The following is a 25892-nucleotide window of genomic DNA, read 5'->3' on the forward strand; positions in this document are numbered from 1 at the left end:
AGTATGTGCCAAGCCTCGAGTCCCTTGATGGTCCCTGTGGCCAAGTGAGCGGGATCAGTGAAACCGCTACTCGGATGACAACACTAACTCACTAAGTGAAAATTAAATTCTCTGAGACTGTAGGGTGTGCACATAGGTGCTGCTAAAATCTGTACTAATAATACAGTTACAATCTTAAAGAAAGGCCTGGGTGTTATCAGGGACGTAATATATATATATATATAAACATGGAAGTGAATATTTCACAAGCGTTATTGGTGATATTCAAAGTCAGAACATCTGAACCTCTAAGCAAAGGTTGAGGTAAAACATTTTATTTATTCATTTTTTATTGGAAATGGCTACATTGTACCCACTTTTTTCCCTTCCATTTCAGAGTGGGGCAATATAAATAGGGTGTGTGGCCACAACAGCCTGAACCAGACCAAGCATCTAGCCAGGTTTCCTTTATGAATAAAACGTTGAGATTGCGTTCAACAAGTAAATCGAAGATTTCATTTGCATGTTTGGGCAGGGAGTGGCCTTTAAGTCTGGGACTCGAGCTCTGATGCCAAAGAGAGGTGTGTAGAACTGGCCGTTAGTAAGCAGTTCAGTTTAAACTTTGGTATCTGTAGGTGAGTACTGTGTCTTCATGTAAAGCTTGAAGTTCATTGTGAGTGTACTTACTTTGGTACTTAAGGAAAACCTAGCTACCTGGTGTCCCGTCAGACTTATCCCCTGCCTTAGGGCTTAAATGAGCGCAGATGGGTTTGCCTTTGGCACGCCTGTTTCAGAGTCATGTCTTAGGTGCCTTAGGTTGGTGATCTGCGTGAACCTGGACTAAGTTTTTCATTTTTTTCTGTGCTTGGTCGAAGTAGGTGTCTCTCTCTCTGTAGTTGTGATTTGCTTATTGCATCCCAAGTCTGGTAACACACCTCACCCTCTTTCCCATGTTCACGTGTCACCGTAGATCCCTGTGTTAATATTGTTACTCCAGATCTCTCTTCTCAAAAATATGTGGGTTTCCTAAAACGTTGGGGTTACTGATTAATGCTGCAGTTGCCAACTACTTGTCCTACTGGCGTACTGCATTCTCCTGAACAGGCTCATGTCTTTGATTAGAGTTTGCCCAACAAGGGGCTCTTTCGAGTTCTTAGATGAAAGATTTCCCTGTAGTGATGTTTTGGGTGGTGGGGAAGGTTTTGGGATTCTCCATCTTAAAAGGCTTGAGCCAGATTTATGTCATGAATTGTTCCTGTAGACGGTGTGGGAAGGCAACAGGGCTCTTCACCCTCCTCAGGCAGTGTTGTTGTTTAGGGGCTCACCCGATGTCTGGGGGGAGACAGGCAGATAGAAACAAGAGGTAGGTAGACAAATGGATACATAATCGGTCGATCGGGCACACAACTGCCAAGGGTACATGAGCAGAACAAGTATAGCTATGCTGTCTGTAACGAATGGGGGATGTTAGGTCATAATTCGTGTTCACCTGATATGGCAGTCAGCTGAGTAACGTGATGTCTTTGGCAGTCAGCTGAGTAACGTGATGTATTTGGCAAGTGAATGTTTGACTTATTGCCCTTATCTCTGGACCGGTAACAGTTTGTTCCCTGTCCGGTGCTTGTGTATTTTCAGAATATTGCCCAAGAGGACGTGTGGGGGAAAAGCAGGTCTTTCTGCTTGCTTTCACTGGTGAGGATATTTACATGCAGGCACAAGCAAGGGGATTCTGCTCAGGCTCACTAATCGATAGTTACAGAGAGAGTTGATAGGAGGGAAAGCCAAGGGGTACCAGTCACTCTTTTCCCAGAAGAGCGAAGGCTTCGGGAAGGATGATAGCGGCATCGTTTTAGACATAAACCACTGTTAGATTCTTTGGGGGCAACAGGGTCTAGGTTGAGGGAGTCATTGTCTTGACCCTCAGATGCTGGACCGGCTGCTCCATTGAATCAGTAGTTGTCTGGACTAGACCAGGGCTGTGCTCCACCAGAGCTGTGTATGCACTGGGACGCAGTAGAAGGTGGAGGGTGCAGAACTCGGCCCGTTTCATTACATGGGTGTGTGAGAAAACAATGAATTCCATTTGCAGCATGCTGCCAGTCTCAAATAGAAGGCCTTCGCTACTGGCTTGAAACAAAGAAGCATGGAAGCCTTCTGGGACTGATCGCATTCTGCATTGCTGAAATGGCTCTTCCTAGTGCATAGGACTCTGTATCCGATGCGATAGCACATATGTAAACATGGATTTCTTGTAGACGTGTTTACGGCCTACCAGTACTGTGCCCACAATTATCACTTGTATCAGTATTTACACCGCCTAAAATATCAGGACGTTTTCCAAACCTTAAATCCCTTCGAGGACTACTTTAAAAAAACAGGCTGTTGAGGTGCCTGAAACAGGGCGTAATTTATATAAACACTATAGAAAACATATATTTCACACATGAATAATGATGGATATCTGTTGGTTTTCATAGAACATAATTAGGTTGAAGACATCGCCCTGAAAATACATTTTCTAGTGCAAACAGAATGTCCCTTTCAAAGTCTCCGCATGGAATTATTTCCGTTTTTAGTTTCTCTGATAGCCTTTGGCCCTGCCACAGGAAACCTTTTTAAAGTCGGTTAGATGGGTGTTAGGTTCAGCTGTATTCTAGTTTTCCAAGAGAGGGCACTGTTCAGTGCTGTTTCCGTGAAGACCTGCTTTCATCACTTTCTTGAAGGTGTGTGGCAGTCGTACTGCTCGCGGGTGACTTCTTGCAACAGAATACAGTTCCTAAAGGTGGCACTACATACTCAGTTCTCAATGGCAGACCTGTAAATTGCAAAGTCCGTTTTGTAGAGATCATTCTACAATATTTAGAAAACGTCAGGGAAATCGTCTGCAGCTTTTCCCATTGTGGGAATTGTATTGTGAGGCATTCAGTAGGTCTCCTTTTATAAGGTGGGTGTACAAAAGGCAGGTCACGGGCGCAAAACAAAATGTTAGTTAAGGGGAAATCTTGTCTTGTTACCTCCTGACTGCGTAGGGTCCTGTTCCTTTTAAATCATTATATTTGGAGCGGTTGATTTTGCGCCCCGTGAACGGGCCGTTTAACACTCCAGTACCTGTGCTTTCCAGGTTCCCTCGCCCCTAGTGTGCTCACTGCCCTTTGGCAACGTGGGAAAGCGCCTGCTGCAAACCTGGCCTGGTAAAGAAAACAAAGATCTTTCAGGCTATTGTGTATGTTATTCTTTTGCACTGTTTTTCTTCCTCCTGTTTAAGTTTAATCCGTTCCAATGAAGTGGGGTGGGCGTGAAGCCCTGCCTCAAGTGCACCAGCTTTTCACAGTCGCAGATCCCCGTGACGCTTGTGTCAGGTCTCCGGGATTTCTTCAGGGCATCAGGTTCTGCTCCCACTGCCAACAGCTCATACCACGAGCTCTCTGAGGCACTACGTAGCTGGGTTATGTTACTAAATATGCAGCCCTGCCAAAATCAACAGGTGAAAAATTGGCGGATTCCTTCCTCTGGTGGCCCCACTTGACACCAAGACCGGTTCCAAAGCGTGTCTAGCCAGCGGCCTAAAGAGTCGGATAAATGTGTGAGTATACCATGAAAAGCACGCTGCAGACTGACCCGCCTTTAGGTGTTCCTATGTTTATTGTGTAATGGGAACCTGACACTAAGCAGGGCAATTGTTCTATACTACTCTGCTCACAGGATACATCAAGTAAATCAGTTTACGTTAACACGTCATATGATTTTTGTGTTCCAGACTAGAACAGTGAACATGACACTATTTAGTGCTGTAAAATAGGTGGCCGATAACATTGCGCCGATGAAGGTGCCTGTGTTCAACATCCGAAAGTAACTCCCTATGGGAGTGTGTAGGCTGCGGGTTAAAGAAAGCATGTTGAGAACCATGATACTATACAAGTTGTGGTGAGAATCCTGTACAGAGAATCTCAACATAGCATGGCTTCCAGAGACCTTAGCTTTATGCAGGACAGAAAGGTACTGATAATGTGTGCAGTGTTGGAGGGCACTGGGATCCTTCCGTACACCTTCAAGCACACGAGTCCTGGTAGGTGACAGGTGGAGGGCTGCCCATGCATTAAAGGGTACTGTGCAGTAGTCTCATGAAGTGGCGGAGATCAGACTGGTGTTCACATGCTGGACAGTTTGAAGGGGGCGAGTCAAGATTCTGAAGGCCTTTTGGCCTAGTATTCCAGCCGGCCGTACTTAGATAATGTGCTGTATGATGTAGTCTTTAATGTGGTTTTAGTGCACAAAGTTGTTATTGCTGCCGTTTCACTTTGTTCTAAACATGTGGTCAGCATGGACTTTACTGTCCAGCACCAAAACCAGTCACTCACTCATACACATTTTCATTCAGAGAAAGACCCTTTGACACTAATACCTAGCTGAATCGTGAAAGGAAACTTAATTTCATTTTTTGACGGTCCAGTTCAGTTACATGCACTAAAAAATGGTGGTCAAAACGTTATGTAGATGAGATTTTACTTTAACTATCGTTTCATCTTGGTAAATTGAGCAGGCCACATTTTTTAGCTTTAGAGATCATACGGGGAAGGATAGTGCCTTCAGGTACCAAAGTCAGCATACCGATGAGGGAGGATTTGAAACTGATAATTATGATTGGCTAAGGTTGGTTGTGCCAGTAGGGATATTATGTTGTAAAAGTTAATTCAGTTTTATAGGGTATTAACTGGTGTTCAGTTGTTCACAGAATTTAATGCAGGCCATAGGATGGCAAATGCATGGAGCCAGGTCTTTGCTGCATTAAATATGCAGACTGAGTAGTCCACAGTTTGTTGAGTTTTGGGACTTTTTGAAATAGGATTGGTAAGTTGCAAAGCTAACCCTATTTCATTCATCTTTGCCTAGAAGTAAAGTTCAGTGATTTGGGGGTAGTTGGTTGTCACTATGAACTACCTTGTTTATTTTTGTTTCATTTTTGCGAAACTGTGACCTTGGTGATTTTAAACTGGTTGTGGATTGGCCTTATTTATTACAGAGAGGTTTTGATGATCTTAAGCATATGGTACCCATGTCCTGATAGCAAATTAAGTCTACAGTATCCCGATTGGTGTCTGCTGAGAAGTTCAGTTTATGGCTAGTTTGAGTTTTGGGCGGTTTTTCAAGTTAACTAAAGATATTGGCGCAACATTGAGCACCTTTGTAGTGTTCATTTTGTTTCTTAGAGCTGGACAGGTAGTTTTCAAGGAGTTGCTGCAACTGAGCCCTCTCTAATTTTCTGTATTTTGCTTGCATCACCCTTCAACACCCACCGACTTACTTACATAGTTTGACTTGTCTATTTTTGTATAAATATTTTATTACCAAGCACAGACTTTGTACGAGATCATGAGTATTTGTTGCAGACGTCTTTCTTGTGCTGGTTGTGCTTACCGGGCTTTCCAAACAGGTGGGCTCCTACTTGTTAACAGACCGTTAAATAATCCAGTGTACATTACAGCCAAATGACTAAAACTTTTACATGATTGCTGAACCACCCTTTATGGTTGATGGCGCATGACAGTTTCAGCATGTTGTTTGAAACAGAATACTGTGTGATGTTAATGTACATTTTATGTCAAGACAGGAGGCTAGCATTATGCATAAGCCTTTTATTCACCACTTGTGTGCACCTTGAAAGACTCGTTAGAACTGAACATGAAGTCACAATACTAATAGAATGTTAACAGTACACTTAAGCTCTTTGTCCACAGCTCTCTTCCTCGTTTGTGTGCTGCTTCTGTGCAGGATACATATACTTGATTACCTATTTTTGATTATATACGTTATGTCATCTTTTTCGCTTTCTATTTTTCATAACCGTCATTTATTTATTAAGTTTAGATAATATGAGCAATGGTAAAGGTACGCTAATGTTAAAAAAATAACATTCTTTTGCCAACAGTTCAAAATCTTGTAAAAATTAGAAATTTAGTCGTAAAAATAGTTACCGTTATTCGATAACATAAGATTTTCACGCTTGAGTGCATTGCTCCGATGTTTTTCTCGGGCACATGCCTTGTATGCGCACGGTTGTATGCTTGTGCACTGAAGCATTTTCATAAGAGGTATACGCTCTATTTCTAAAAGAAATTGGGTGCCTACTGACAGCGCGTGATGTGCTATGTTGCTGTTTACAGGAGTTTGACCAGGGTTTGGTTATGCTCCTAGAAAGCATTCCACAGTGTGTGTCTGTTTCTAGGCAATGGTTTACATTTAGTACAGCTTCGGTTTCGATTGCGTTTCAGAGCGATCTACTGACGCGTTACCTCAAAAGAGTGCTGTGTGTTAGTTAATTCTTAGTTTTATAGAATGTGGAGGCCGGTGACACACTAGGATTCTAGCGTCCCTGATGCTGGAATCCTCCTGGTGTCAGTTGAGCCTGGATGTGTTGAGGAAGCGGACCTGTTCCCTTGTTACCGTACTGGCAATCTAATAAAAGAAGATTCTCTTACCGGCGACTCTGATCTAATCCTTCCACACCCACTTCAATCTGGCGACGAGGGTGGTGGAAGCACTGACTGCGTTGCTTCAGCTTCCACTTTCCATTGGGATCCTTATTTTCATTCAAGTCCAGGATCAGCACCACTATTGGAGTGGCGTCACTCAGGTTATCTTTGTCTGTATTAATTTTTTTTTTATTGTTGAGATCCGGGTTCGTGATAGGCGGCAGCGTGCGCGTGCACGGACCGTTATTCGACCTGTTAGCGCGTGTTGCCGCTCGCACATCGTCTCCTAGGCAATGGAGACGCTTCAATACGCTCGCCCTGCAGGCACGTGTTTTCACTCGCGTGTCGTCTCCTAGGCAACGGAGACGCGTCAATACGCTCAAGTGCAATTTCAAGTTGCGCGTTGTTTACTTGGCAACAGAGACTTTCAAGGTATCGCAGAGACGCTCTACACAATTTACATATTTTACACACTTTAGCGTGCAATGTTATTTGGCGGCTGGTTGTAGTGGTTATGGTGTTCAGGAAACCCCTAACCAACGAGCATTACTGACTATATATATATATTTTTTTTTTCCTTTTTGCTCAACAGAAATAAAGTATACTACAAAAACAACAGAATTAGAAATATATACTTTTTTTTTTTTTTTTTTCTTCTTCGTCAAACAAGGGAACAGGTCAAGGAGATCCTCAAATTAGTAACAGTTTTTGTTGAATCCGCATAGCTAAGTGTGGGTGACATGGCGCAGCCTAATTTCACGATTGTTCTGCCACAAGCATTTTGGGCTGCTGGGAATAATCCACCTGTAAAGTGGACAGAATGGAAAGATTATTTCCTGAACTATATAGGGGCTATAGATCTTGATAACAGGATGCCTGCAGAACAAAAGAAAAGACTCTTACTACATTCATTGGGACCTATGGGTTTCAAAACGTACAACAAAATGCAGAAGAGCCCCATAAGTGGAGATGTTTGTGTTTTTGGTGTTGCTATGCAAGACCTGGATAAATACTTTGCACCCAAAGTTTGCATTGGAATTATTCGCTACAAATTTTTTCAAAGAAAACAGGAGAAGGGTGAATCTGTTGATGACTATGTGGCAGACTTAAAGAAATTGGCCCTTGATTGTAAGTTTGGTTCAATACAAGATGATTTGATAAGGGATCAAGTGTTCATGCACAACAACAATCAATCCATTCAAGAGAGATTATGGATTAATGCTGACTCCTCATTGGAGGAAATTGTGGCTATTGTAAGGAAAGCGGCGATTTCTGAACGGTGTCTTTCAGAATTAAAATAGACTGAGAGGAGCTTTGACAACATCTGCAGGATAAATAACCGTAGAACAGTGAAGGAACAGAAAACACCACAAAGTAACGACGGTGAAAAAAGATGTTACAGATGCTAAATCATGTCCAGCTTTGAAATTGAAATGTAGTAAATGTGGCATTGTGGGTCATTTTGCGAAGGTATGTAGGAATAAAAAGAAAATTGTTAAATGCATATTAAATGGCAATGCTCACATAGGAATTGAACACCAAGAATATGAAACTTGGAATCTAAAGAGGATACTGTAGATGGAAACTTTATTTTGAACATAACAGACGCTGAAACAAAAGGGAAACCAATGTGTGATATGGAAATAGGTGGAATTCCAATCACTATGTACGCAGACTCTGGCTCACCTTTCACTATAGTCAATGAGGATATATGGAATAAGACATTCGTGAATAGATTAGGTGGGAAACTTTTGCAACCTGATGTGCGACCTGAAAGCTACACAGGAGACAAGGTTGATCTCGTTGGTTTTAGATGGTTAAAATTCTCTTTTAAAAATAGGTGTGCCAGAGGAAAATTGTATGTGTCAAAAAGGGGGCCATCAGTTCTTGGATGGAAGGATCAAGGACAGCTTCACATGATCTTAGATCCTAACAGCAAGGAAAAAGTGTTGATAGTAAGTGATGGGCATACCCAGGGTCTTTGGAAAACTTTTAGGGAAATTGGTTGGTTTTGAGCATAAAATTGTATTAAAAATGGACGCTGTACCAAAAATCCATAAGGTGAGACCAGTGCCCTTGATGATAAGGGATGAAGTTGCAAAAGAATTGGAAAAGCTGGTAGGGATGGATGTGATTGAACCTATAGAAAGTGCAGAATGGTTATCACCAGTGGTTATTGCTCGACGCAGCAATGGGAAAATTCGCTTATGTGTCGATTTAAGGTATTTAAATGACAATATTGTCATCGACCGCTTTCCATTATCTAAAATCAATTAAATGGTTTCAAATCTTAAAGGTGCAAGTTGGTTTTCAACAATTGACCTATCAGCCGCCTATCATCAGATTCCCTTGGGAACTGAATCAAGGAAGTTGACCGCTTTCATCACACCTTTTGGTTGTTACCAGTACAAAAGGATGCCATTTGGACTAGCGTCTGCAGCTGCAGTTTTTCACAAACTCATGTATAAGTTATTTGGAAAATCTTTGGGAGTTATGTGTTTCCAGGACGACATTTTGGTGTTTGGGTGTGATCGGAAAATGCATGATGAACGATTGGAACATGTTTTAGGGGTGTTGGGAAGCAAGGGTTTGACTGTCGAATTGAGCAAATGCAAGTTTGCCAGGAGAAGTGTAGAATATTTGGGCCATGAAATCAGTGGTGAGGGAGTGAAACCGAAAGCATCATTGGTTAGTGCCATTGTTAATGCAGCAACTCCAACTTCAAAGGAAGATGTAAGATCATTTTTGGGAATGGCTGAATTTTGTGCAAAATTTATCCCAAATTTTGCAGGAAAGGTTTATAATTTAAGACTACTGCTGAAAAAGAATACTCAATTTATATGGAGTGATGTATGCGAAAGGGAATTTTTGAGTGTTAAGGATAATTTGAGCAAAGAATGAATTTAGAGAGTTTTGATCCTGACTTGGATACTGTAGTGACTACGGATGCTAGCAATAAAGGTCTAGGCGCTGTATTGTCCCAGAAAGGGAAAGATGGAAGGGAGAGGATTATTTTATTCGCATCTAAATCACTCTCGCCTTCAGAGGAGAAGTACTCAGTCATTGAAAAGGAGGCGTTAGCATGTGCTTGGGTTTTAGAACACTTTCGTACATTTATTTGGGGTAAGAACATCACTATCCAGTGTGATCATAAACCTCTGATTAAGCTCCTCACATCAGAAGGTAGTGTAATGGCTTCTGCGAGAATTTTAAGATTATCTATGCGTATGAAGGATTTTTTATATCGAATTGTGTATGTTCCTGGAAAAAACAATCTGATGGCAGATTGTTTATCCAGGCTTCCGTGCCCTTTAGAAGGTTGTGTGGATGATCCTTGGGAAGACTATAGTGTTGCTCTGATACATGACAATGGGAATTCCTCTTTTGATAAGGATTTGTGGTGTAAGGAAATGGAAGAAGATTTAGATTTGCAAATGGTGCAGAAGTTTGTCCTGGAAGGTTGGCCTAAGAAAGATCTACTTACGGAGCAAAGTAGACACTTCTGGGAAGTTAGGCATGAACTTTCTGTTGAGAGCAATTTCATACTGAGAGGAAATAAAGTAATTCCACCACATGGTATGAGAAATATTGTTTTGGATCTGTGCCATGAAGGTCATTTTGGTGTTGTTCGCACTAAGTCAGTGGTTACAGATTTGTTTTGGTGTCCGAGGGTGGATAAAGCAGTTGAAAGGTTTGTAAGGTCATGTGAAGTGTGTTCTTCAGCAGACAAAACTTTGTGTACTTTAAAACCTTCTATGGATCAAAAATTATTACCAAAGCAACCATGGGAATGTGTGGCTGTCGATTTGTTTGGTCCTGTTGGAGATGAGCAAGAGTATGTGGTAGTCCTTATTGACCTATTTTCAAAGTGGCCAGAAATTGGTGTAGTAGAGAGGGGAGACACAGTTTCTGTATTGGAATTTATGGAGAAGGTGTTTCTGTCGGAGGGAATTCCTACGAAATTGTTGAGTGATAACGGTGTGCAATTTGTCTCTAGTACTGCTAAGATGTATTTTGAAAAACTGGGCACCAAACACAAAACTACGTCTTTGTACAACCCCAGTGGAAATGGTACGGTTGAGAGATTCAATAGGGTCATTAAGAGTGTTATTCAAAGCTCTATGAATACTTGTGATTGGCACACAGCTGTGTTCAAAGCGATGTGGGCTTACAGGATTACTCAGAATCCAACAACAGGTTTGAGTCCTTTCGTCATTATGAGAGGTAGAAAACCCAGGGGTAAGCATAATCCTGCGTGGTTGTTTGGTGCTGGTGTGGAGAATTGGTCACTGGAATTTGTGAGAAATAATTTGGACAAATCCCAAGAAAAAAATAAGGTGTACTATGACCACTCTCATCATGTGAAACCTGTCACAATTGTTGTGGGTGATTGGGTACGTGCTAGGAAGCCTTTTAAAGTAAGAAAGAATGAGAGCCAATATTTTGATCCTGAACAAGTGAGGGAAGTGTTGCATAATGCGGTTAGATTGAGTGATGGTAGAGTCTGGAATCTTAAACGTATTGCTTTATTCAATAATAAGTATTGTATTAGGCAAGATGGGATGGGTCTTGGGAATGAGGAAGGAAGGTCTGACTGGTTAGAAGATGAGTTAATTGACACCTCTTCACCTTCTGGAATTTCGGAAGGAGGTTGTTCTCTTCCTGATGATGATTTTGATGGAGATGTGAGACCTAAGGAGAAGAGGAAAGTAACCCATCCAAGTTGGTTGAAGGATTATGTGTGAGGGTATATTTCTGCCTCATACACGGACTCCGGATGATTTTAATGGGAATTTCCTCTTCTTATGTTTTATCACTATATGTTTGTTTTGTGTGTTGCTATTTTAATTTATTGTTCCAAGTTAGTTATTTGAATTTACGGAAGGGGATTTGTTGTGTGTTAGTTAATTCTTAGTTTTATAGAATGTGGAGGCCGCTGACACACTAGGATTCTAGCGTCCCTGATGCTGGAATCCTCCTGGTGTCAGTTGAGCCTGGATGTGTCGAGGAAGCGGACCTGTTCCCTTGTTACCGTATGGCAATCTAATAAAAGAAGATTCTCTTACCGGCGACTCTGATCTAATCCTTCCACACCCACTTCAAAGAGCCTCATGGATTGTTTTTTAGACTTGGAAAACAAACAAAAAAATAATATTATTGGTTGTTTTAAAATAGTAATACTTATAGTTAGTATGAGGTTTGTTATTTAGAAACGTCTGATAATTCAAATTCGTGAAATTATTGATAGTAGAAATACATTTTCTTTTAAATGGCAGAACAGAGTAATAGTTCTGCTAAGGACATTCAGGAAGCGGTGATAAGATTAATTTCTCAAGAAATTAGGGAAACGCTTCAGCAAACGGTTAAGAACATTTTCAAAGAAAATAAGAGGAAAGGCAAGATAGTTGAGGAAGATGAGTATTGGTCACTGTGTGAAAATGAAGATAGAGAATAGAGGCCCAGGAGGAAAATGTTAAAAAAAAAAAAAAAAAAAAATGTTATTAATGAAGACTTATCAAAAGAACGTCCAGTGGTTATGAAAAATATTCAAGCAGGCGTCCTAAGCGGCACAATGGAAAGGCGGGACAAACCTGCAAAAGACAGGAACTTTAAGCCTGACTGAAAAGATCAGGATTTTAATGAAGATATAGATGAATATATCCTAGATTTGGGATATGATGAAGTACGTGACGAGTTTGCGAGCCTAGAAAACACAACTAAAGAACAGAAAAGGAAGTGAAAGACCCATTGGGTCAGGTTTTGTTTGAGCCATATGATGTTAAACATCACCGTAGTTCGGAATGATGGCCAATGAGTAACATGGCAGAATATATTAAACATAAAATAAGAAAACCCTCTAAGAGGAGGGAGAAAGAAATATAATGAGCTGAGTGCTTGCACTCTGTCATTGGAGACAAAGATTCCATGAAACCTAATCTGGATCCCGATCTAATCACTTATTTGTCTAAATTAGGCAGTGATCCAAGAAAAGGTCTAGAAAGATCATTAAAACAGTGTGAAGATAAACTCCTAGATGTCCTTGGGCCACTAGTGAGAATGTTTGATATGCTGGAGGAGTCTTATCTTAAGGAGTCTTATTTAGACACCAACCTATTAAGGGGTTGGAGCCAGAGAGCAATCTGCTTCTTAGGAAATGTGAATGCGGGGCTCATAGCAGAAAGACTGAGGGCTATACTTTTCAGGTTAAGCTCTAAGCTGGGAGAATTGGCAAAGAAAGAGTCTGAAGAGATGAAAGGTCTGCTCTTTGAAGAAGGTATGATTAAAGCTTTGGGCAAGTACTTCCATGCTTTCACTGCTTTGGATAAAGCCCATTCTTCAATGCGTAAAGTATTTGGAGGTGGAAATTTATATGGTTGGTCCATAAGAAGGGGCCAATATTTTGGCTGTACATATTCTAAAAGCCCGAATAGACAAGTGTGAGGTGTTTTCAGAGTAGGTTATGCCTCAAATACTTTTTACCCATAAAAAGGAAGAGGTGGTAGAGGCCAGTCAGCACGTTGAAGATAGCAGGGTCCTAATTCAGGATCTCAGTCAGAACAAGGTGAGTATGAAGACTGGAATTGTTTTTTTCCAGGGAAAATGACAGGACAATTAAAAAAATGTTACAAACAAATGGGAGAAAATTACAAAAGACAGTTGGATTTTGGAGATAGTGTACGGATATGTAATAGTTTCAGGAGGTTCCTCATCAAGCGTCAGAGCTGAGAGAAATTTGTTATGAACACCAAGTAAGGGAGATTGCGAGAAAGGAGATACGTAAAATGATGATGAAAGGACAATTGTGAAGGTAGGAGAAAAAGAAGACGTGAGTACATTGTGGTAGACATGATAAAGGTCTCAGAGGATGCAGTGAAGGAACTGGAATTGTGGTTGAAAAGTCTTCAAGCTAGGAATGGCAGTGCGATTTTGGTTACCACTCCAGATTTTGTTTTGGAAACAGATGCGAGCACTCTAGGTCAGAGAGCAGCCTTCGAGTATCAATTGACAGGAGGGAAATTGAGTGTGGAAGAGAGACAGGGTCAAATAAACTGTTTAGAACTGAAAGCAGCATAATTAGCAATTCACAGTTTCAAGGAACAACTAACTAAAAGGGTGTTCAGTTCTATTGAAGATCGACTACATTTCGGCTGTCACTTACATAAACAAGCCGAGTGGAAGCAGGTCAAAGAGACTTTCAAAGTTAGCGGAAGGATTTTGGGATTTTATGGAGCAGAATATAGAGGTAACCGCTCCAGTAATCATCAGGGAAAGTGAATACAATAGGAGATTGAAATTCCCACTACATGTTGGATTACAACGATTGGAAACCAATGGCTCATATTTTTCAATCGATCAACAGCAAATTAACTCCACTGGAAGAGGATCTATTTGCTTCACGACTAAAAAATCGGTTAGAGAAATATGTCAGTTGGTGTCTGGATCCAGGGGCAATAGCAGTGGATGCATTCAGTTTGGACTGGAGGAAAATTCAGGGTTATACTTTTCCTCCATTCTCAATGATACAGAGAGTTCTAATGCAGGTGAGGAGATATCAAGTGGTGTTAGTGACCCCATTTTGGACTACTCCGGTATGGAATTCCTCAGTGATAGAATTAGTAACATAGGATCCTTTTATAATACAGGCCTGCAAGGGTCTCTTAAAAGATGTGAACAACACAGCGCATCCTTTAGTAGAGTTAGGGGTGCTCAGTCTTCTAGTTTGGAAGATTTCAGGCGATCTCAGCATTTCACACACTTATCTGGAAAAGCTTCAGAACTACTATATGAATCTTGGGCACCTGGAACGAGGAAGAGGTACAAGAGTGCATGGAATGTATTGGTATGTTGGTGCATGGAATGGGATTTGGATCCTGTGGAGCTGGATGAAATTATAATTGCAATTTTTTTTAGCAGAGTTATATAAAAAAGGATCTAGTTATAGAACAGTAAATTGTTATAGATCAGCGATTGCTGCAGGTCATTGTTTAGTAGATGGATCATCAATAGGCAGGAATGCATTGATATGCAGAATTATTAAAACAATGAAATTGAAAAGGCCTCCTACTGCAAGGTATAAACCCCTTTGGGATGTTAGGTAAATGTTTACTTTTTTTGAAAGGTCATCTAATAGATTTTTATCAAACAAACAGTTGATGTGGAAATTAGCAATGTTATAATGCATGATTTCATTTAGAAGGGTTTCTGATGTGAAACCCCTGGAAGTGACAAATACTTTTTTCCAACTACAAGGGGTTTTATTTGAAATAAGCAAAAGAACGAAAACAATGACAGATTCAATATTTTGTCCTAGTAACATCTGAAATTGTGTGATGAGATCTATAAAAGAATACAAGGGGAGAATATGTGAGTTCAAAGCTGCAAGTACAGATCAACTATTGAGTTCATATGTGAAACTATATGCAGCTGTGTCAGCAGCTACAATTGCAAGATGGGTTAAAAAAGTGATGCATGAAGCTGGAATGAATTTGGATCTGTTCAAGGCTTATTCAATTAGGGGAGCAATGGCTTCCAAAGTTTATTTTAAGGGTGGAAGATCAGAGGAAATCATGAAAGCAGCTGATTGGTCTTGTGGTGAGGTGTTTAGAAAAATGTATTTTAAACCACTATAACATGCAGCTGTATTAGCAGTTTAAGTTTTAAACTTGCATAATGCTAGCCTCCTATCTTGACATAAAAAGGTGATTCTCAGAGGTTTACTGTATAGAGAACCGTGATTTTATCAAAGGCAAGGAGGCTAGCATTATTCTTCCTCTCCCACCCTTGGGAGATGGATGAATTTGGAGAAATTTCAAGTTGAATATTTTGTTCGTGACCAGAATGTTTAGACACTGATGTTAGGAAAGTTATGTAAAGGTGTGTATATATGTATATATATATATATATATATATATATATATATATATTCACACATATATGTATGGTAAACAAAGTAGGATTATAATTTTGAATTTTATTTCTTTTAGATCAAACAGAAATTAATGGGAAGGAAGTGAAGTAGGAAAATAAAGATTACAGTAGGACAAAAGAGGAAGAAAGCTGTGGACATAGAGCTTATATGTACTGTTAAAAAATGTATTGTATTATGACTTAATTTTCAGTTCTAATGAGTCTTTGAAGGTGCTGCGCCGATGTGGTGAATAAAAGGCTTATGCATAATGCTAGCCTCCTTGTCTTAAATAAAATCATGATTCTCTATACAGTAAACCTATGAGAATCGCCATTTCCATCCAATAAGTTATCATGATACTACTCCCAACATCTCAGTTTTTGTACATTTCTATTTGCCTTGATATTGGAAGATTACCCGATTCCTTATTCTTGATTTTTCTTTCATAAATCAAAAGTGCCTTTGCGCTTTTTAATTTCTCTTAGTAAGCACATAATGCCCATTATAGTCTAGACTGGGATAATGTAGGCCGACTCAGCCATTACATTGAAACACTCTGCTTCATGTTGAGCATGTATCTTTTTGTGCCAGCTTGCTAGCTAGCATTTACGTGTATTGTTTATGGTCTAGCCAAAGGCAAACTAATAAAATAGGCAACAAATAAGCAGAATGTACAGTGTGAGCAGGTGAAAAAACATTGTTACTGGTTGATAACATTCACCATTCTGGTTTCTTCTGGACAATAAACCTACTTTTTTTTGACAAGCCACCAATCTTTGCCCCCATCCCTTAGCAAGGTAGGCCACACTTCAGATGTGGTAAGAACGAGGCCCGCCTTCTTCATACCTTATCCACAGCACCTTCCAGTTATATTTGAACAAGGGAGTTAGTGTCTTTTAGACTAAAAAGCATGTCGCCCACATTGATCTGTCCCCAGCAGGGATTTTGGAGAAGAGAGAGAAAGGGGCAAAGGTAGATCATGCCTATATTGAGTCTTGTCTACTGCAATTTATTCTGAACCTTCTACCACTCTTGTTCGTGAGTGGTGTTCATCTTTATGTATATCCTTGCATCATTTTGCTCTTTGTCTGGATCATATGTCCCAAGAGTTGCAGCACCCTTGTGACCCACAAATTAAAGAGAGAAGGAATACCTATTGTGGAGACGCGTAAATGGTTACCCCTTTCTCTTTGGGTCCTCACTCACTATTCCGCTAGATCGTCCAATGACATTGTCACTTTTACCTTGTGTGAAAGGCTGAGCATTATTAAGGCTTTTGCATCATCCCAGATTTGATCTTCAACTCCCAAAAAGTGTTAATGGTTGAAGTAAGTCCTTTGTTTCTTTATAATATACTCTTCAGAAAGTCTTTTACAATTATAACTTTATCTCCTTTCACATTAATGGGCCCCGTTATTTTTTTTTGTTTCCTGGTGTGGTGTGGTGGTGTCTAAACGCCCCCGAAATAAAAGAGCAGTATGTTTGATATAACATCCCATTTGTGGCTTAGCTTTGTTTTCCAGGTTTTATTTCACCTCCAAGTGTTTGAGTTAGTTAGAAAGAAGGCTCTATATCCAGTCTTCAAGTGTACATGACTATTCTCCACTATCTTCAGTGGGATGGTGCAGGAGGATGAAGGATGTTTGTGAGTTCCAGTAAAGGAAAAGTTATCGCTCTATTAGTGTGTAGCCCTAGAGTTTCATCGGCCAGAGCATACAGAGCACAGATGCCTTAGGAGTTGGGAACTAGCATATTTTGTAATCTTTAGTTATTGATTCTGAATGTTTGAAAATGCACCTAGTGTAGCTAGAAGGCAAAATACTCTTGACCTGTTTTTAAGGGGTAGTTCCCATGATTTGCAAGATCGTCTTGCTCAGTCAGTTTCTCGAGCTTGAGCCTGTGCTTGCCTTATCAGGCACTTTGACAAGTTAACTAAGGAAGCAACATGAATCTTGACACTTCTGTCCTTGAACTCACAGAGCAAAGAGCAGTGTGAACACACCTATTTTTTATCCATGAAGAGTATCATCTTATGGACTACAAAGCAGGAGCTGCACATACCTTCAGACAGCAGCACCATCTTGTGAGGAGAAAGGAGTGCAGGCAGAGGGCAATTGTTGTGGAGAAGAAAAGGGGAAGAGGGACCCAGAACTGGACTTAGAATGGGAGTAAGGGGAGTGGTATGATGCAGAAAACCAAAAGTTTTTTTTTTTTTTTTTTTTTTTACGACATGTGGCTGAAATAGCTGTCCAGGCAAGCAAAGGCCCACTAAGGCACAAAATGATATGAAAAAGTCATGCTATTGGCAGTTGAAAAGAAAGTGCTGATGGGTGGGGCAGCATCCCAGTTAGAAGACAAGGGAGAACGCACATTTTATACAACTTTTCACGGTTTATTGCACGTTATGCCTTTGAACTAGATGTTAGAGACCCTTTCTTGTATAGACGGCAGCTCAAGGTAATTGACCTACCAATTGACTTTGATTTCTGCAGCTAGATTTACACACAGATATGTGACTTGCCTTGATCACTTATGAGGGAATAAGGGTGTGGCCAGGATGTAGTCTTACGGAATGTATACTTCACGTTGTACACGAAGTCACAAAAATGGAGGTCGATTTTTTTTTTAAAGTGTCCATGAATAGGCTAGTTCTGTCTTTCTTTGCTTCAAGAAACACCACACCGACATTCGATGCATGCCCCCTTAGAATCCTAAAAAGTATCTTATCTGACCCACTGCCTTTTTATGTGCATCTACAGATAATAGAAGAGCGGGTCTAAGATCGGTGCAGTTGTCTACCCGAGGAAGCGCCGCTACTTTGGCAAACGGTTTACAATAGATTCCATTGTGCCACATATTTTTCGCGGTTTTTGTTCATTTCCATGGTAGTTAAGCTGTTGAACATATCTTTTTCTGTAGGACTGGTGCACGAGAAGTGTTGTGACTATCCTAGCAGAGGCGTTTTAAGGCATGGGCAAAGTGGGCTCTAGTCCAGGGCCCCAGCCTTTCAGGGGGCACCATGACAAAGCTAGCTTTGCCCTGCAGAGAGTTTTGCCCTTATGACCTTACATAATTCTTAAACAGGTTGTTTTAAATATCCATTTCCTTTATTATTTTTAATGTGGGTGAGGGTGTATTACATAAATTTTTACAAAGAACTGTTTTGTTGGTTTCATGCAGGGTCCATAAAAAGTGTCTTCTAGATCAAATCAGGACCTCACATATGAGAAATGGGAGGGTGCTTGAGATTATTTGCAGTCATGTTAGTGACCTGCTGCTGTTACAATATTGAAACAACCACGACTGTCCTTGAATATTAGATGCAAACACACATAGTATTTGGACAAGTGTGTCAGTGCAGTTAGTGACCTGTCCAAAGAAAGCATGAAAGAGCTGAAATTGTATCATACGTTTAAAGCTGTACTGAACTGGGCCCCCAAAATCCTTAAAATGTCCATGTATGGTACAAATAAATCTGCAATAGTTTATTTTCATTTGAAGTATTCACAAAATATCCAGATCGAAATTCTTTGCTGTTTTGCCTTTTATAGAGTAGACGAGTACTCTGCGATGCTAATTTGTGTCATAGGTTATTTTTTCAATGAATTACTTAAACACATTTCATTTCCTTGTTGACTATGTCTTTTTGTCACTTTGGTAGGGTTTAACACTTCCTTTGCAGGTCTTTGTGTTCCTCTAATCTGTGCTATTTAACCTTTGACACCCACCTTATTATCCTCCTCTGCTACCTTCTACAAAAAAAGCTAACAGCAATTACATCACAGAGTGCTTGTAAAGTTGTCTTTGAGTATGCCTCTTTCCCATAATCAAAATCCTGTTCTCGTTTGTTTTTTTAATTATGGGGTGTCACAAGGTAAAGTCTGCTTTCTAAACTGCGGAGAGGAGAAAGGCATGCCAGCCTCCTTTGTAATAAATACATTTCTTAAAAAAACAAAAAAACATACTTTTGAGAGTGAAATTGTCTCCACAAACTTGATGTGCTGAAGAGATTTTTTTACTTGATCTTGCACAAGGAGTGGGGAAAGTGTATGTTTAGGAGAGAATGCACACTTTTGCATTTTGATTTTCTCATCTAATGATTAATATCGTGTAATCACTGAGGTGGTCATTAAGAGGCTGGTGATCTTTAAACCGCCCGCCTCATGGCAGTGGTTACCCCGCCGCAAACTCAGCAGTGAAGACCGCCGCATTATGATAGGCGGTTTGGCTACAGCCAAACCACCGCAATGCCGCCAGTACCGGCAGGGCAGTCAGACCGCCAGGCCGTAGGCGAGCACCTCCGGCCCGGCCGCATCCATGAGACTGCCAGCAGTATTATGACCCGGCAGACTGCCAGGCTTTCCGTTGCGGTCGCACCAAGATGAAAACCCTGGCGGTAACTCACCCGGCGACAGGAATCTCCAATTCCTGTCGCCGGCACCCTCTTCCCCCACTTCCATGCACATACAAACACTCTTTCCCCCCCCCCCCCACTTCCACACACATGCACTCACCCTCACCCCCAATTCCACCCACATACAAACACCCTCCCCCGCTTCCACGCACATGCAAACAGCCTCCCAACCCTCCCGCACACAACCAGACACACACCCCCACTCACACATATGCACACCCCCTTCCACAATCATGCACACCCCACCTCATCCATTCACACACTCCCCCCCTCTCTGCATTCATGCACACGCACTCTCCCTCTCTGCATTCATGCGCATGCACTCCCCACTCCACATTCATACACCACTGAGACACCGCATCCATTCACACACCCAGACACCACCATTAGGACACATACATGACCCCAGACCACACACATGAATTCACCCCTCCCCCCTCTTTCAGGCGATTAAATGGCTGTCTTTGGACCGTCTGCACTGGCTGTCTGTTGGCCGCAGCGGCTTCGGCGGTCTTTTTCTAAGTCATAATGATCACCTGAATGTTTAATTTGACGCTCTGTTTAATTTGACACGCATATTTGTTTTCTAGTGCATGCCCAATATTACATTTTACTGAACTTAATATTTATATACCTTGTCGTAGCACAGAAATATGAAGTGATAAGGTTGTGATTTGTGTGCTAGCTGTAGAAGACCTATTTTAATTTCAGCTACTACCTTAAGTTCAAATAGATGCACTCAATGAAAAGTAAACTTTGAACTTAATCGCAACTCAAATTATATTTTTCACACCTTGAAATCCCAGGGGTAGCACCATACATGGACATTTTGGAACTGCTATGTGTTGTGTGGACCACATGCCTAAATAAAGACGTTTGTGTTTGTTACGCGTGACCCCTAGTGTTTGGAGAGCATGGTAGGGTCCATTTAACTTAGTGTGGCAATAGCATGTTACTTGTTTTAAAGTAGGATTGTGTCTAGAACACTATGATTTCAGAGCATGGTTATCTCGGCTGTATCAAAATTCTCACAAATGCCATATTTTTATATGCAGACCTCTTCTAATGGTATCTAGAGTTTGCATTGTCTACATATTTAGAACATGCTTTCTTGGAACTATATGCTAAGTGAAAATTTAGTTATATTTCACCATCCTCACAATTTTCACTGTAACTTAATCTTTCAGAACACCTAAGGGACAGATGATTCGGATCAGAGAATATAGGGAGGAAGAAAAACAGTGAGGAATAGGCTAGGACAACAAGATATGTAGCTGAAGTACTTTTCTTCTGGAGGATTGTTGAATCTTTTAAGCTCATGCTGAGAGCATAACTTTGAGGAAGGCATCTGTCCAGAAGCATGAGTTGCTCTTGCCTGGAAATTCAATGTGAACTGATCTCATGAGGATCAGTTACGGTATTGATTTGCATAAGGTGGACCTCAGTCTTTTGGACTCAGTGGACTGAAATGTGTTATGAGCAATTGCCAGTGACCGAGATTAATTCAAGCACTCTATCCATCACCTTGTTAGTTCTTGTGTAAGATATTTAACCCCTTTGCTGCCAGACCTTTTCCCCCACTTGTGCCAAGCCTTTTTTTGGCTATTTGGTGTAGTTTGCGCGTAGGCCCCCATAACATTTTGTCCACATAAGCTGTCCACACCAAATTTGTGTCCTTTTTTCCAAACATCATGGGGATTCTAAAGGTACTCAAAACAAAAAGAGGGAGAAGGACGATACAAAGCTGGGCCTGCCCTCCTTAATAACTAAGTAACGTCACATCAAAACCCAGCCGGAGTGGAGTCTATTGGAAAAACAAGGAAAAAAGAAGATTTTCCTTTGAAAACCCTCACCCACCAGTGCAGTACATGCCTTCCTGGTCTACATGTTTCAAAGCCTACCCCTAGGCTTCTCATCAGGACCAAGCATAACTCCCTGGTTCCACTCCTTGCAGAGAGATTAAATATACAAGCACGTACTTTGCATGCTAAGGATAGAGAATACTACACCTGTCTCATGTGGTGACCTTAGAGTATTACCTGTGGAGACATAAGAGACACAATTATACTGCCCCAGTGCAATGCATACAAATATGGCCAATCTGCCCCCCGGGGGGTGTAAGCAGAAAATGGACAAAATGTTGCTCCTATAAAGCCACCCTTGCCTCTCCCTGACATGTAAATATAAAATTCTTTTGTGTCTAGTGGCTTTCTGCTCCCCTTGGAGGCAGATGGGCCTACAAATATGGCTGATCTGCCCCAAGGGAGTCTGAAACTGCCAATATATGTGGCCAAATAAAAGGGGAACGATCCTTGCCACAGGGTTGCTCCCCTTATTGCGCAAATAGTTATCCCTGTTCTGCCACTGGGTTTCCGACTCCCTTGGGCTCAGACCGGCCTAAAAATATGGCTGATATGCACCCCAAGAGGGGCAGAAGCAGCCAAAATATTACTCCTCAAAAAGAGGGAGCGGCCTTGCCTAAGTGGCCACTCCCCCACATGCCAAATTACCATATCCTTGGTGTCTAGTGGGTTTCTGCCCCCCTCGGGGCGGATTGGCCTAAACATATGGCTGATCTGCCCCCAAGGGAGCAGAAATGGCCCAAATAATGCCCAAAAATGGGGGGGGGGGGGGAGCGCCGTTGCCTAAGAGGCAGCTCCCCCACATGCCAAAATGTAATGCCACGTCAAGACACCAACCGCTTTACAGTCCATTGCCACTTTATTTTTCTTGGTGCTATTCCTACTTAAAACTTTAAAAATCATATATTTGGTTCCCATTATTGGAGTTTTGTCATTTTGTTAATTAGATCTTATTTTTCGAATTCAGTTTGGGAGTTTTATTTTTACTTTACTGCTGTTTTGACACTGCACGAACACCTTACATGTTGCTGTGTGCTCTGTGCCATACCAACCAGGGGCAGCAGCTCAGGTGGACTTAGTGACTTTGAGTGTCCACTCCGACAAAAGTTGTGGTTATTCCTTAAGGTGGGTAGTCACTCACACCAAACAATAATCCTAATCAAGTTTGGTATACATTGGGATTCACGTCCAATTTGACACAACAGTAGTGTTTCTGTCTATTACTATTGGTAGCAGGCATTTTGACAGAGAAGTCTCATCATATTACAAAGGGGCTAGAGTTAAGATTATTCTTATAGATGAATGTGGCCAGCGGTGGGGAGTAGTAATTATAGATGGAATGAGCATAGTTTGGCTACATTATTGGATGTGGAGGCGGTGGTACGATGCAATTAGAATGTATACTTTGTGCTAGCATGCTATACCTGGTTAATATAGAAACGGTAAAACCCATGGAGCCTCTTTTATAGACATCTGGGTAAATGTATTATGTATTTCTTTCATTTTTACAGCAATTCCTGCTTCCCTGCCTGTTGCAGTAATGTTTTATTACTGTACAATATTTAGGCCTTGTTCTATGAAAAATTTGGTTGTATTGTTCACATAGACAACTGTAAATCGATGTTCCCAATGACGTGCAAGTCAACAATTGTGCAATAAAATGAATAATTTAATGAAGGTTGTTAAAAATATGTCTCAGTCGGTCATTATTATACAGAGACAGCCCACATGTCATCAAGAATGCCCACAATATGCCCCAGATGAGACATTATTATGTTAGCCTGCCATCCAAATTGACTTGGATAGAGTACTTCTAAAGGGACAGCCAGAATACCACCAAAAATGCCATGAGCATGTCATGGCATTCATTTGCCACTATTATGCAGGTATAGCCAGCATGTTGCCATGGAGGACCACAAATATGCCAGTAATGGGCCACTAAAATGTAGGTGTAGCCAACATGTCACCAAGAATCCCATCAGATACATCACGGATGAACCACTATTAAGACAGGATAACCAGCATTTTTACTTGAGAATACGGCATGCAGGAATAGTCAGCATACCACTAAAAAGGCTGCAGACATCTATCCTGGCTGACTACTATGAAGGGTTAGAAACAATTACACTTAAAACGCCCCCAAATATTCAGGGTTGGTATCTGTTAGCACAAGGTACCATGATGCCAGAGAAACTATCAGTTCTGCTCGGAATGCCCACAATATGCCAAGACTGGTCAACATTATTGCCAACTTTTTACCCAGGGTCACCTGCTTATATACATACATGCACCTACAGACATGTGCAGCAAGCTCCATACTTAACTATACCACAGCTGGCAGCCCTCCTCTATGTTCCTAGATCTGTTACTCCTGGTGCCACACATCCCCATTCCCACTTCGAAATGGCACACCAGAAGGAACCAGCGGAAGATGTAATGATGGTCAGCTTCTGCTCTTCCCTACCCAGGGCAACGAGTCTCTGCCTAATCAGTAGATGGGTTAGAGCTGAAGGCAGCCCCTCCTTCCTTATTTGATTACACCTCTTCCACCTTCCTTATTTGATTCCACCTCTTCTCGTGTCTCCCAACAGGACAGGGACGAGGACAGAAGCCCCACCAAAGCTCCATTAGTTGCCAGCAGTTACATAAAAACAAAGCCTTATTTTCGGGTAAAAGCTGTAACACTATGAGCAGGTAGCATAGGGCAAACCACCACTGAAATTACTGTGGGATCACTTTGAAAACTGTTTGAGGAAATACGATCAAAATTGTATGTTCAATTTGGTAAGAGCCATAAACCTATCACTTTTCAACATTTACTGTTTTTTTACATTTGGTTGTCTTCTTTTGCCTTGTTTCTCCAAAGATATTACAAGAAATTTAATATTCCTGACTTGGACAGAATGAAGCTGCCACTGGACAGTTCGGCTCTAAAATGTTCCCATTCCAACAACACCTTGATCGTTACGGTAAGCTCTTGACTTATTATCTATTCATAGGCTATACAAGCTGTGAGTTCTGGGAGTCACCAGCTTAGTGCTTGCTTCACCAAGACTGGAAAAGGGGTGCTGTGCAAAAAAATAAAAAAGGAACTGCTATTTGGTTAGAAGTGAATTTTGGAAACGTAGGGCATTATATTGAGTTTGAGAGAGTGAGATATTTGCTAGAACATGGTGGGTGTTTAGTCTGACACATTTATAATTCCATTGACATCAAGCCACGAATAATACAGCAGAAGGGATTTATGCCACCTTTTAGTGGATGTCCAGTATCCACTCAATGCTAAATAAAGCCCTTACCTTGTTTAAATGTTGCTTTGTTGTTCATAGGGAAAAGAGTAGTGATTTCTAAGCTATACAAACAGTGCTGTAGACCTTTATTTAGTTCACATTATTAACTTTCAGTATGTCTGATATAAAAAAAACCTTGGTAAATGTAAAATATGTACAAGCGGAGTAAAGGATTACCTGCATATTTGTTTGTGACCAGCTCTATATACCAACATGTAATCTTTATTGCACAATTATATTCCACAGTATCAAAAACCGACAGAGGTCTTGGCAGTAGAAGAGGAACTGCAGAAAGAGTTGAAGAAGATGAAGGCTTCCAGTGATGGAGATGTGGATTGTAAAACCCAGTAATTTTGAGTATTTTTCTCGGAATAGCTCTACACCACTATTTCGAGAGCTTTGTTTTACTTTCCATTTTTATGGAAAACTGAATTAAAGAAGACCATGTTGTATGTTAATATTTGTTTAAGGTCTATCTTTGTGTTGCATTTTTAAGATTGCTGCATGAAATACTGTTCCTCTCCAGTTGTTTTGGACTAGGTTGTGGTCATTATATTTTTGCAGTTTCTTTACTTAGCAATTCTAATGTACAACTGGTGGATGTTAAACGAAGTCATTGAGAATTCGTCAAGTTCTACTTAGCAATAAGGTTGTAAAAGAAAGTTTACAATAAATAAATGTTGAAAGACCATTCTCTCCTTGCTTTTCCTTTTAAAGAAAATGGTGTGAAACATTTTTAGTTACATAATGTCATTCAAAAAGAAGCCATCTGACCATTCAGCCTGCAGCACTCTGCAAGCTTTTATAGACGTATATGGGATAGAAGGCATTTGTTTATCTAATTGGATTTTCTAATAGTGAACACTAATGATTAGGGAATGAGAAAGCACGCTTGTGGTATTCATTTATTTTATCAACTTTTCTACTTCATTCAGCACTTCGAATGTGTAACATTAACTTGTTCTTAAA

At 40.8% G+C, this 25892-nt stretch overlaps 1 protein-coding gene across 2 annotated transcripts in view; it reads left to right on the plus strand.

Annotated features, from left to right (window-relative positions):
• Positions 1-25612, plus strand: part of DPCD (deleted in primary ciliary dyskinesia homolog (mouse)) — a 94842-nt gene extending 69230 nt beyond the window's left edge. For both annotated transcript variants that reach the window (XM_069239562.1, XM_069239563.1), the window contains exons 5-6: positions 24500-24602; positions 25170-25612. In XM_069239562.1, the coding sequence (XP_069095663.1) occupies positions 24500-24602; positions 25170-25274 (208 nt within the window). In that variant the 3' untranslated portion in view covers positions 25275-25612. The remainder of the gene's footprint in view (positions 1-24499; positions 24603-25169) is intronic.
• The last annotated feature ends 280 nt before the right edge of the window (positions 25613-25892 follow it).

This window comes from Pleurodeles waltl, chromosome 6, assembly GCF_031143425.1.
Source record: "Pleurodeles waltl isolate 20211129_DDA chromosome 6, aPleWal1.hap1.20221129, whole genome shotgun sequence".
NCBI classification, from domain to species: domain Eukaryota; kingdom Metazoa; phylum Chordata; class Amphibia; order Caudata; family Salamandridae; genus Pleurodeles; species Pleurodeles waltl.